Source organism: Ips typographus, linkage group LG9, assembly GCF_016097725.1.
Source record: "Ips typographus isolate SLU linkage group LG9, UJ_Ityp_2.0, whole genome shotgun sequence".
In the NCBI taxonomy this organism is placed as follows: Eukaryota; Metazoa; Arthropoda; class Insecta; order Coleoptera; family Curculionidae; genus Ips; species Ips typographus.
Window position 1 is genome coordinate 3,788,387 of NC_138430.1, and position 13,052 is coordinate 3,801,438.

General features: G+C 33.7%; 2 protein-coding genes across 4 annotated transcripts; both read left to right on the forward strand.

The window, feature by feature from the left end:
• Positions 1-233: 233 nt before the first annotated feature.
• On the forward strand, positions 234-9,088 carry LOC145733723 (sodium/potassium/calcium exchanger 4-like). 3 transcript variants are annotated; one of them, XM_081986672.1, is made up of 10 exons: positions 404-685; positions 2,418-2,750; positions 2,817-3,004; positions 7,419-7,566; positions 7,624-7,821; positions 7,935-8,144; positions 8,225-8,326; positions 8,436-8,450; positions 8,502-8,652; positions 8,802-9,088. In XM_081986672.1, the coding sequence occupies exons 1-10, from the start codon at positions 547-549 to the stop codon at positions 8,917-8,919; spliced, it is 1,602 nt and encodes a 533-aa protein (XP_081842798.1). In that variant the 5' UTR covers positions 404-546; the 3' UTR covers positions 8,920-9,088. The 3 variants fall into 3 exon arrangements, with proteins under 3 accessions (XP_081842799.1, XP_081842798.1, XP_081842797.1); XM_081986673.1 differs by lacking the exon at positions 404-685 and adding an exon at positions 234-374 and having other exon boundaries at positions 8,436-8,652; XM_081986671.1 differs by having other exon boundaries at positions 406-685; positions 8,436-8,652.
• A 374-nt stretch (positions 9,089-9,462) lies between these two features.
• On the forward strand, positions 9,463-12,900 carry LOC145733726 (fumarate hydratase, mitochondrial-like). The gene is made up of 7 exons (XM_081986683.1): positions 9,463-9,663; positions 9,904-10,029; positions 10,084-10,284; positions 11,552-11,714; positions 11,770-11,923; positions 11,978-12,223; positions 12,288-12,900. The coding sequence occupies exons 1-7, from the start codon at positions 9,568-9,570 to the stop codon at positions 12,790-12,792; spliced, it is 1,491 nt and encodes a 496-aa protein (XP_081842809.1). The 5' UTR covers positions 9,463-9,567; the 3' UTR covers positions 12,793-12,900.
• The last annotated feature ends 152 nt before the right edge of the window (positions 12,901-13,052 follow it).

Genomic DNA, 13,052 nt, shown 5'->3' on the forward strand with positions numbered 1-13,052 from the left:
AATGAGCACCCAAATAACCAAAATAAACAAGAATAATACAATAGCGTTAAAATATGTTGAGTTCAGTTGCGTTTTAAAAGAAACCTGCTTTAGATATCGGTGTGAATAAATATTGGTTTTTTATTGTTTATCATTTGATATCATTGGCGTTAATGCCTTACTCTTCTGTTAATTTGTGGTAAAAAATTACTTTGTTAAAGGAAGTGTAAATTATAAACTATGTTGCTTTAATAGTTTCGCTTTACGCCACTGTAATTCGTTTACACACGTATAGTAAATAAATTCTGTTGTCACAATACAAGAATATTGATAATCTGTTAAAGTGCTTATTTATTTGACACTTCATTGTAAGAATTTTCCATTGCCAATAGCAGGTAAAATATGATAAGACCGAAGGTATATATTTGAATGAGAAAGTTGTTTCTGCTTTTACAATCAGAGGTGTATAACTGTTAACATTATAGTTTGGTGACTTAATTTTTTGATAAAGCTTTTTGAGTGTAATTTGACAGTGTTATTAGTAAATATTTAGATTCATTCATCGGCATGTTATTACGGACTAAGAGTAGAGAAATAGCTCTTCTGTTTAGAGTAGCTTGTATATCCGTTATTAGTTTATCGTATTTGATAATCGGAGTTTTCTTTACTAGTGGTAAAAGGTTTGAAAGTTTGGACAACAATTATGGTAAGTGAACTTACCAATCAAGTGGTTTTTGTATAGTAATACAGGGTGTACTATAAATATACCCAGCAAGCTTAAAGAATGTTTTTGCCCTGTACACACTTGGTTCTGAAACGCTCCTTAGTAAATTTGAACATCCTGTACAGCTGTGAATATGCTAACATTTGATTATTTTGTCACTTGACGGTTATTGTACACGGTGTTCCAATAAACGGTGCACCTCTGTGACTATATTGTAATACCTCATTAAAATTGAGTGTCAAGTTTCGAAATTATGGGTTCGTCAAGAACAAATCTGCGGGGTTTGTTATGAACCAAGCCACACAGTATGAAATATAAACATTTTCTTTGTTTTTTCAGTATAATTAAGTTTCATTTTAGGATTCACTCTATATAAACGGAAAATTTCCAAAAAAACCAGATCTACCCACTGTCTTGTCAGATTACCTCTATTAAATAAGTAGAACAAGGATGGATATAATTTTAGTGATGTTGCCGGTGCTACCAAAAGCTGAAATTTTGTTTTTGAGTAATAAATTACCAGAGATGGGCATCTTTACCGTTACTCTTTATCTACAGGGTGATTCAGGTTTTAATACACAAATTTTAACCAGGTATAGACGTATTTCCGGGATAGTTTACAGAGCAAACTGAGATTATTTTTGGACGTACAATACGTGGTTTGAACACTGTGTATTAAAACCTGAATCACCCTGTATATAGCCGTTGTCGGTATTTTAATACTTTACTAATAATAGATGAATTGAAACATCCTATACCACTACCTCTATTTAGAAAATGATATACTTGTCCATAGTAAACAATGTGTTAAAACGAGACCGCATTACCTTAAATCTAAGAGGTAATTATAATGTTTTTTTCCTAACAAAGATTATATGAGTGAAATCGTCAAAAAGCATTTTTTTATGTTACTACATTGCTTAATAATTTTCAAATTTAAAGTTAAAAGACCAAAAGTCAAAAATACGTAATTACTTCACACGCTGATTATATCCTCAAGTAATTATTATTTTTCTGAACAATAACACCTAATCATCGACAAATAGAGTTTTGTAATATGTTTTTAAGAAAAATATTTCTGGTAAGGAAAAACAATGATACTAATTTATTAACGTGAGAAAAAATACAATTCCCAACACAATCGCATATAATCTTTCAAATTGCAAGTGTTTACAAGAGTATCAAAAGGTTGTCTACGGTTACATATTGGCGCTGAAAAGCAATGAGAATGGAAAATTTTATGAAACAATTACGGTTGAAGTTCATTAAGATGTTTAAGTGCTATTGAGATACTTTTTTTACTTTTAAACACTCACTAGTAAGGTTATTGCTATACTCTTGACCTATAATATGTATTGATCGTTTAAAGTGCATATATTATGTCTGTCTAGTGTCTAGTACACGGAAATATCTGAGAAACGGTGAAATCTATTAAGGTGTTGAAAATGATTATAATTTAGAGCCTGGATAACACATTTTGCCATATACTTGGATTTAAATTTAATTTAAAACCCCAGAACCCAGACTACGTTTTTCTACTACCAATGTAATATTTTATGAAAAAAGCAGCAGTTAAATTAGATGCGCAACTCTGGAATACACTGCTTTTTGCACCCTTGAACTTTTGAAAAATTGTTGCACTTTCCTCCCTAGTTGCGCAAATAACTAGCAGTTTTCAAGATTATAAACATAGTCTAACTTTTTCTGTTTTCAGAAAACCAAGAAGCTCCTTTCCATTCTCGTCACTTGCTGGCAGTACAAGCTGAAAATGACAACAACCACATCAATATTCAGAATGTTTCTGAAGCGACTGTTGGCATCACCACAATTCATCCATGGAATTATACCCAGAATGTTACTATTAATGTAACAATCAAAAACTGCACTATGCCAGCTATAAACGAATTTCCTTCGGACGGCCTAACCAGAGATCAGCGTCAACACGGCTGGGTGATAATTCACGTGATATTAGTATGTTATTTATTCCTGTTCTTGGCGGTGGTGTGCGAGGAGTATTTCGTTCCATGCATCAAAAGAATGTGCCATTGTAAGTGAAGGACTAATATAAACCCAGTTTTTAATCCAAACATTTAGTATTGCGTTTTGTTTTCAGCTATGAATTTGAAAGAGGACATTGCAGGAGCTACTTTTATGGCCACGGCTAGTTCGAGCGCTGAAATATTTATTAACAGTATAGGAACGTTTATTACGCAAGGCGATTTGGGGGTTGGTACCATTGTTGGATCCGCTGTCTTCAATATACTAGCAGTGCCAGCATGTTGCGGTTTTTTTGCCAAAATCGTAAGTGACAAGTTGGTTTAGATGTTATTCACTTCCCTTTTACTCTAATACGAGATTTACTAATGTGCAAATCAATCACAAGATTTGTTATGGTTTGCATATTTAATTATTTTTTTTTTACGCTCGATTTACAGTAAGTTTAACACTTTTACGTCGTTTTTTGTCTGTGTCTGTCTTATCGCGTCTTATAACATTTAGCGCTTTTCAGAAGACACCAGCTGTTAGTAATAACGTCATAATTTAGATCCAAAAACGCATGTTTGTCAGATTAGGGGAGGGATTTTCCCCAAAAACAGGTAATATTGGTTTCTTTGCGGTCTTTTTTGGAAAAAATCTCACACTTGAAACCACCTTTTCTGGGACAGTTTGAATTTATGAGGAACGCACTATACCTTCAAAATATGTGGAAGAAACTAAAGTTTTCTATTTAAGTTTGGCGTACACAACAGTGTTCTATAGGCCACTAGTCAGTTATTGGAGTTTTGTCGAAAGTTATTAATGTTTTTTTTAAAAAAAACAGAAGTTTTGGGCTGCATTTTGACGTTGGAATGAACCTCCTAACTGTCACAGAAACCAAGTTAAGAACTGTTAAATTGTGACATTTAACAGCTCCCAACTTGGTTTGATGCAACATCAGGTGAAATTGTGGTTTGAAATTCGAACACCCTGTAACTCAGTTATTTTTCGTAGTTCAGCGTGGTTTCACCACATAAAAGAACCGTTTTGAGCTCCTCTTTCTAGACGTACAGGGTGACAAAAATAGTGAACCACCATACTTTTCTTGTACACCTTGTATACTGGAAGTAAAAACGGTGTTGGGTTAAGGATTAGGAACATTTTTGGTCTCCCGCTATTTTTTTGTAACTTTCATCGTTTCCAAGTTATTTATAAGAAAAGCTGGTTTGGTGCAACAAATATTTTAAACAGTTGAAATTGTCTGAAATTTGAACACAGTTTAAATGACACTCAGGAACAAAATCGCCTGTAAAACCCACTTGGAGTAAGAGAATATTGTTTTAAGCACATTTTTCGAATCCTCATTAAATTTCCTATCCGGTAACCTGAAAAACACTACAAAATTTGGTACAGCCAGGGAGAAAAGCGGTCTCAAAGTTTAAACTTTCAGAAACACAATTTGAAAGAACAGTCAGGGACAAAATCGCCTGGAAAACCCATTTGGAGTAAGAAAATGATTTTTTAAGCACATTTTTGAAATTCTCATAAAATTTCTTATTCAATAACCTGAAAAAACACTACAAAATTTTGTACAGCCAGAGAGAAAAGCGGTATCAAAGTTTGAACTCCCAGAAACACAATTTGAAAGAACAGTCAGGGACTAAATTGCCTGGGAAACCCATTTGGAGTAAGAAAATGATTTTTTAAGAACATTTTTAAAATTCTCTTTAAATTTCTTATTCAATAACCTGAAAAAACACTACAAAATTTTGTACAGCCAGAGAGAAAAGCGGTATCAAAGTTTGAACTCCCAGAAACACAATTTGAAAGAACAGTCAGGGACTAAATTGCCTGGAAAACCCATTTGGAGAAAGAAAATGATTTTTTAAGAACATTTTTGAAATTCTCATTAAATTTCTTATCCGTTAACCTGAAAAACACTACAAAACTTGGTACAGTCAGAGAGAAACGCGGTATCAAAGTTTGAACTTTCAGAAACCCAATTTGAAAGAACAGTCAGGGACAAAATCGCCTGGAAAACCCATTTGGAGTAAGAAAGTGATTTTTTAAGAACATTTTTGAAATTTTCCTTGAATTTCTTATTCAATAACCTGAAAAAACACTACAAAATTTGGTACAGTCAGGGAGAAAAGCGGTATCAAAGTTTGAACTCCCAAAAACACAATTTGAAAGAACAGTCAGGGACAAAATCGCCTAGAAAACCCATTTGGAGTAAGAAAATGATTTTTTAAGCACATTTTTGAAATTCTCATTAAATTTCTTATCCGTTAACCTGAAAAACACTACAAAATTTGGTACAGTCAGGGAGAAAAGCGGTATCAAAGTTTGAACTCCCAGAAACACAATTTGAAAGAACAGTCAGGGACTAAATTGCCTGGAAAACCCATTTGGAGTAAGAAAGTGATTTTTTAAGAACATTTTTGAAATTCTCATTAAATTTCTTATCCGTTAACCTGAAAAACACTACAAAATTTGGTACAGTCAGAGAGAAACGCGGTATCAAAGTTTGAACTTTCAGAAACACAATTTGAAAGAACAGTCAGGGACAAAATCGCCTGGAAAACCCATTTGGAGTAAGAAAATTATTTTTTAAGCACATTTTTGAAATTCTCATTAAATTTCTTGTTCAATAACCTGAAAAAACACTACAAAATTTAGTACAGTCAGGGAGAAAAGCGGTATCAAAGTTTGAACTCCCAGAAACACAATTTGAAAGAACAGTCAGGGACAAAATCGCCTGGAAAACCCATTTGGAGTAAGAAAATTATTTTTTAAGCACATTTTTGAAATTCTCATTAAATTTCTTGTTCAATAACCTGAAAAAACACTACAAAATTTAGTACAGTCAGGGAGAAAAGCGGTATCAAAGTTTGAACTCCCAGAAACACAATTTGAAAGAACAGTCAGGGACAAAATCGCCTAGAAAACCCACTTGGAGTGAGAAAGTGACAGTTTAAAGCACATTTTTGAAATTCACATTAAATTTCTTATTCAATAACCTGAAAAAACACTACAAAATTCGGTACAGTCAGGGAGAAAAGCGGTATCAAAATTTGAACTGCCAGAAACACAGTATTTGTAATTTACTGGTAAAATTTTCGTGGTAAAGTAAAATAATGACTTTACCGCTAATTTGCCCATCACTACTGCTGTGTAAATCATACCACCAACTGGCCAATCACATTTAACCACTATTGCCAACCTAATTCACAATCCCTCCTTCTAGTTTTTAAATCAAGTATACTGCAGTTACACTGTTGTATGTCATGTCAAATATCTCAATTATTTGTAATTTTTGTAAGAAAATTGTGTTGAATTAAAAGAAAGCTGAAATTACGGGATATATTTTGACGTCTGAACGAAATTTCTAGCTGTCATAGAAACCAAGTTAGAACATGTCAAACAGATCTGGATTACTTAGTACCAAAATCTACTTCAAGTAAAGTAATGAGTAGTTTTGCTACTTTAAGCAGTTTACTGAAATACTTTTAAAAATGGAATATTTGTTCAAATGTAACTGTAGTATATTTTAAATGAAGTACTTGTACTTATTACTTAAAAATGTCTATTAAAATAAGTAATACTTATTACTTATAATTTGTATTGGAAAGTTTTTATTCTACTTAAGTACATTTAAAAGTATTTTTAAGTATTAAAATTATTTGCATACTCTTAAGAAGTACTAATAGTACATGATTAGTGGTAAAAGTAATTTTAAGGAAATAAGTGAAAGAAATCATAACAAGCACAAACAGATTAGTCGCGAGTCAGTGTCGGTTAAAAGTATGTTTTCAAAGTACTTCAAGTATAGCTTATTTATTACTTGTACTGCAAATGTTTCAATTTAAGTACTTTACTAATTACCTACTTCAACGTATATTCGTTTAATACTTCAAGTAGATTTGAAATTATGGCTTCTTACTACTTATTACTTAAAGTAGTTTTGGTGACTACTTATTCCAGCTCTGGTGTCAAATAAGAAACACCTAAAAAAAAACAGAATAAAGGTTTGAAGGAAGCGGAGAGAGACACTTTTTTGTTCTCAGTTATTAGTGTTTTTTCTCATAAAAACTCTTTTTGTGCTACATTTTGACGTTGGAACGATCCTCCTAACTGTCACAGGAATTAAGTTAGGAGCTGTCAAATTGCGACTTAAAAAAGCTCTTCTCGGTTATTTGTAATTGTTGAAAGGAAATGTTTAGTTAAAAGTTACGGACTATATTTTGACGTTTGAACGAATCTTCTAGCTGTCATCGTGACCAAGTTAGCACGTGTTAAACTAGGACACCTGTCATCTTTAAAGAAACAGAAGAAAAGTGGCAGATTAACGGAAACGAAATGTATTAAAATCCAGAAATGAGGGAGCGCTGTGAGGCGCAGTAACGGCCGTATTCACTGACACTCACTTTGAAGATCAGACTGTGATTTCCTTTGTACTGAACTATTGTACATTTACAGTCTAAACTGGTGTTGGTTTGTTTTTCAAATAAAGAAAAACCGCGTGTAATGTTTCCAAGTAACTTTAAGGAGCGCTAAAAGACGTTAAAACAAATTACTTTTTGGTTTGTACAATTTTGTCAGTTTGAAATGGCTTTGATTCTAAACTGTTGGAAATCTTTAGTTTAATTTAACTGTCTATTCACTTCATTCACTGATTTTTTAAATAATTTTAAAATATTAAATGTTGTTTATTAAACATCCTGTTTTTTTGTTGTAGGTTTTAGATTTGGAATGGTACCCCATAACGCGAGACAGTTTAGTATATATGTTCTCAGTTATTATGCTCATTGTTTTCTTACAAGATGGCAAAATCTACTGTTACGAAGCATTGCTCTTGGTACTATTTTATGTATTTTACGTTTTGGGTAACTACTGGGTAATATAAAAGTTAGAATCAATTTTTAAAGATTAATTATTTTTAGTAATGCTATTTAACGACAGTATCTGCGCCTACGTCAGCAAGGTTGTAGTACGAGTACGTCGAAAAGGATACTACAGGGAACTAAGGCCAGAAAATCAGCCGTTGCTTTTACATTCAAACGGGAAAGTTAATCATTACAACGGGGATGTTGAGGAAATATTGAGTTCGGATGTGACTTTGCAAGACATTGAAGAATTGGGTAAGCATACAGAAAAATTTAAAAAAGTAGTTGGAACCTAAAAAGTTGCCAAAAGAAGAATATTTTGTATCTGAACTTTAACTATTTCCTATTTAAATTTAAACATATTTCAGATGGGTCATCAGGTGTTTGGGAATGGCCTTGTCAAGACAGTACCGTCGGCAAAACATGGTGGATCATCAAATGGCCGATATCTTTGATTTTATCCCTTACGATTCCATCAACTAGAAGTTATCCAAAATTGTATATTGTAACATTTTCAATGTGCGTAATTTGGATTGGTGGTTTGTCTTACCTTGTAGCGTGGTTGATTACCATTATAGGTATGTAGAATAATATAGTTACATATTTTTGCATTGCCTACAAGTATACAGGGAATTTGTAAGTATAATGATAATTGCAGGAGACACTCTTGGTATTCCGGACTCAGTGATGGGGTTGACATTTTTGGCAGCTGGCAGTAGTGTTCCAGAGGCCGTTTCTAGTGTGTTGGTCACCAATCAAGGTTAGTTTTAAGAATATATTGTTATAAGGCAAAAATTTAAATATTCCTAAACTTTTATAACAGTCTTTGATAATACAAGTTTGAAGAAAGATTAATCAAATTTTATTAGGTCATGGTTCAATGGGTATAAGCAGCTCTATTGGATCAAACACATTTGACATTCTTCTATGCTTAGGTATACCTTGGTATATTAAATCATCTTACTACCCAAAGGTAGACGGAGAGCATTGGATAACTATTAATTCACAAGGAATTAATTACAGTACATCCTGCTTACTTGTGACTCTAGTATTGCTGTATGTGAGCATCTGCTTTAATCGATTCAAGTAAGTGAGATCAAAATAAATTATGATCATGTCTCCACACTAAAAAATAAAAATAAAACTCTCACGCTGTGACGTCATCCCAATTTACTTTGATTTTCCGTGTAGCATATTCTGCAAACGTATTACGTAATCTTTTGTTATATTTCTAGATTGGATTGGAAAATAGGTTTGACATGCCTAATCATGTACGCGGCCTTCTTAGTGTTTGCGACCCTGGTAGAATTGAACGTTTTCTTCCCAGTTAATGTTCCTACATGTGGCAGATGACAGTAGCTAAAATATTTGGTTTTCTGTTAGGAAAATAAAACTCTTAACTATGATTTTTGTACTTAATATTTAAGTCGTCAATTGTACTTAATTTAGTTTTAAGTTAAATTATTGTTTCTTACGTCGTGTTGTATTAGTGATTTACTGAAATAAATTCATAAGGCTTAAATTATATTATTAATCCCTGACTAAGATTGGTTTAAGCGTGACCATTGATTTTGTATAGCGGTCATAGATACATAAATTTTTTTCTTGACAATTGATGGATGCGCTTAAGTATTAAGAGCAACGAAAATGACATTTCTGCACTCCAAATAACAGATGTTCAATAATTGTTATGGTCGTAGTTGGCCAATGAATAAAAAAATATAGCAGGAAGGAGCAATAGCAATCAAAAAGGGGAACAAAAACTGAACGATTTTTGTCCCCCTCTTTCATTGCTATTTCTCCTTCCTGCTATATTTTATTATTCATTGGTCTTAAGTCTATCAAAATTGGCACTTATATGACAGCTGTCAACGGCACGGTTATGACAGATGACAGTTAAAAGTTTTTTCAACTTTAACAATTTTTCTTTTAGCAGCTGTTGAGAATTCAGGGAAGGGGTCGAGGTCGAAGACAAAGAAGTAATACACAAAACAACTAACTATGGCTTTCTCTAGGATTCTCGGCAGTCGCAGTGCTGCTGGCGTAAAGGTTTTGCTTAAATTGCATCGAGAACCCATAATTTTTAAAGCAGCAATGGTAAGTCCTGTTATGTCATCATTTGGCAAGGATTACCGGTTTGTTTACGTTTTTCTTCAAATAGGTTTAAAGGATTTAAAAAGCCCTTTGTGTTGAAACAAACCGTGATTGTCATTTTTGATGTCTAGTTAATATTTGCTGATCTTGTAAAAGTCATAATATGCTTTTATTCATTTTACACCTTGAAATATGAGTAGTTGTGGGCCCCCTGAAAACAACATTTGTACTAAATGTTTACAGGCGGATTTCCGAATTGAAAAAGACACTTTCGGTGAACTGAAGGTGCCAGCTGACAAGTATTATGGGGCTCAAACAGTTCGATCTACTATCAATTTTGCTATTGGTGGTGAATATGAAAGGATGCCTGTAAGTCTTCATACAAAAGTGTTATTTAGCAAACTATAAACCCTATCTTTTTAGTATCCATTAATAACAGCTATGGGTATTTTAAAAAAAGCAGCAGCTGAAGTGAACAAGGATTATGGTTTAGACCCAAAAATTGCAGAGGCAATTTCAAAAGCTTGTGATGAAGTCATTTCTGGAAAACTCTACTGTGATCATTTTCCATTAGTGATATGGCAAACTGGATCTGGTACTCAAACTAATATGAACACAAATGAGGTAAGTCAAAATGGTTCTTTATACAATGTACATAAATCTGCTTGACTGATTACCTTGAAATTACTTTTTTTAACGTTATTGTTAAAAGGCCTTGCTCCTTAAACTCAAGGTAACAGATGTGTGGTATTTTAGAAAACTAGTTATAAATATTTTTTCTGGGTCTGTTAGTACATTACTTGAGAAAAGTTGCCCTATGTCCCCTAAAAAGTGATTATTTGAACCTGAATAGAAGTGATAAGCTATAATAACCACAGACTCAACTATTACAACATACAGATTTGGACATTTTATAATATTAATAGTAAAAAGAGAGAATCATTACAATTTAATGCTTTTGACAGGGTTGGAAAACAAGTTGGTGACATGTGTTAGAGTTAGACAGTTCATCATATACCACTTTATCAGAAAGTTTTATTAATATCTTGTAATCAATTGTCTGTAAGCAATTAGAAGCCACTGGCACTTTCTTAATTGGAACTAGAAGCTTTTGAGGTTTTAAGACAGTTGTACAAGCCTCTGGCAATTTCTAGAAGGTTTGCAGTATTATTTAGAGAGTTCTGACACTTCCACAATGTTTTGGAGACATCTGACAATTTAAAACAATTCTTGGAACGATTAAAATACTTGTAGAGGCCTCTGGCACTTTTTAGAAGGTTCTCAATATCATTTAGAGGTCTATAAAATTTTCAAAATGGCTCTAGCCCTAGAGGTCTCCTCTAAAACAACTCTGGGACGGTTTAAGACACTTGTAGAAGCCTCTGACATTTTTCAGAAGGTTCTCAATAACAGAAGAACTTTTAAAATGGTGCTAGGGGCAATTTAAAACAGTTCTGGGAAGGTAAGACACTTGTAGAGAGCTCTGAAACTTTTCAGAAAGTTCTCAGTAGAATTAAAAGGTTTTTGGCACATTCAAAACAGTCCTATAGAAGCCTCTGACAATTTAAAACCAGTCTAGGAAGGTTGAGGACACTTTGTAGAGACTCTTGGCACTTTTTAAAAGGTTCTCAATAAAATTTAAAGGTCTATGGAACTTTCAAAGTGGTCCTAGAGGTCTTTGGCACTTTGTAGAAGGGAAAAGGAAAGTGATAAAAACGTCAAAATAATCTGATGTTAGTTGAACTGTGAAACTGATAAGTGATGTTATAAAACCCATATTTTTATCTGATCTTCGTCTAATGAAATGAGATAAGAATGCTAGTGAGCCAACAGTCAGAAATCACTTAACCCAGAGTACACATCAGTTAAACCTAATCTCTTTTCCTATCAGGTGATCAGCAATAGGGCAATCGAAATATTAGGAGGTAAATTAGGATCAAAAACACCAGTTCATCCCAATGATCATGTGAACAAAAGCCAGAGCAGTAATGATACATTCCCCACTGCAATGCACATTGCAGTTGCTATGGAAATTGAACACACTCTTATGCCAGGTGTGATAACATAATTAAGGAGTTTATCATTTTGGAAAACGTTTCATAATTCTAGGACTTAAAATGCTGGCCGATTCTCTTGACAAAAAAGCTAAAGAATTCTGTGATATAATCAAAATTGGGCGCACTCATACACAGGATGCTGTACCGTTGACACTAGGACAAGAATTTAGTGGATATGTCACACAAGTTCGTTTCGGAATAGAAAGGTAGATTGTAATTAATTGTCAACTTATTAATTAATGATTTATAATCATTTTAAGAGTAAAAGCAACTCTTCCAAGACTTTACATGTTAGCTTTAGGAGGTACTGCAGTAGGAACTGGCTTGAACACGAGAAAAGGTTTTGCGGAAAAATGCGCAGCTAAAATTTCAGATCTGACTGGCCTACCTTTCGTTACGGCCCCAAACAAGTTTGAAGCTCTCGCTTCCCATGATGCTTTAGTAGAAGTGTCCGGATCTTTAAATGTTCTGGCCTGTTCGCTCATGAAGATTGCCAATGATATAAGGTAGATAAAACCCTAAAAAAGTGACCTAATTGACTAATTACCTAAACAATTTTCTACTTTTTAGATTTTTGGCTTCTGGACCTCGTTGTGGTTTAGGCGAACTGATGCTACCAGAAAACGAACCGGGCAGCTCTATTATGCCTGGAAAAGTCAACCCAACTCAGTGCGAGGCAGTAACCATGGTAGCCGCGCAAATTATGGGCAATCACGTGGCAACCACTGTCGGTGGTTCAAACGGTCATTTCGAACTAAACGTATTCAAACCAATGATGGCCGCTAACGTACTCAGATCTATACGGTTAATTGGCGATTGTACTAAAAGCTTCACCGTACATTGCGTAGACGGAATTCAGGCAGATCGAGAAAGAATTAATAAATTGTTGCACGAGAGTTTAATGTTGGTTACTGCCCTGAATCCGCACATAGGTTACGACAAGGCGGCACAAATTGCGAAAACGGCCCATAAAGAAAAATCTACCCTAAAAGCGACCGCCATTAAATTGGGAATACTCACGGAAGAACAGTTTAATGAATGGGTGAAACCTGAGGAAATGTTGGGACCTAAATAAAGTATTAATGATATTTGTTACTGATTTGTTGATTATTTTTTTGATTTTATTTCTTTGAGTATAGAAGGTGAAGTTTGTCTTTTTATTAAAGTCATACATTTTATTGCACTTTTTAATTGTTTTATTATCCTCGAACACATGCACTAAGTGGAAAACTGAGTGTTGAAATAACGTTTTCCAAGTAGAGCAATAATATTCAGGTTGCTCATTTTGTTCAAAGCGTAAATTAGCAGTGCATTTCTTTTCTTAGTAGAAAGTGG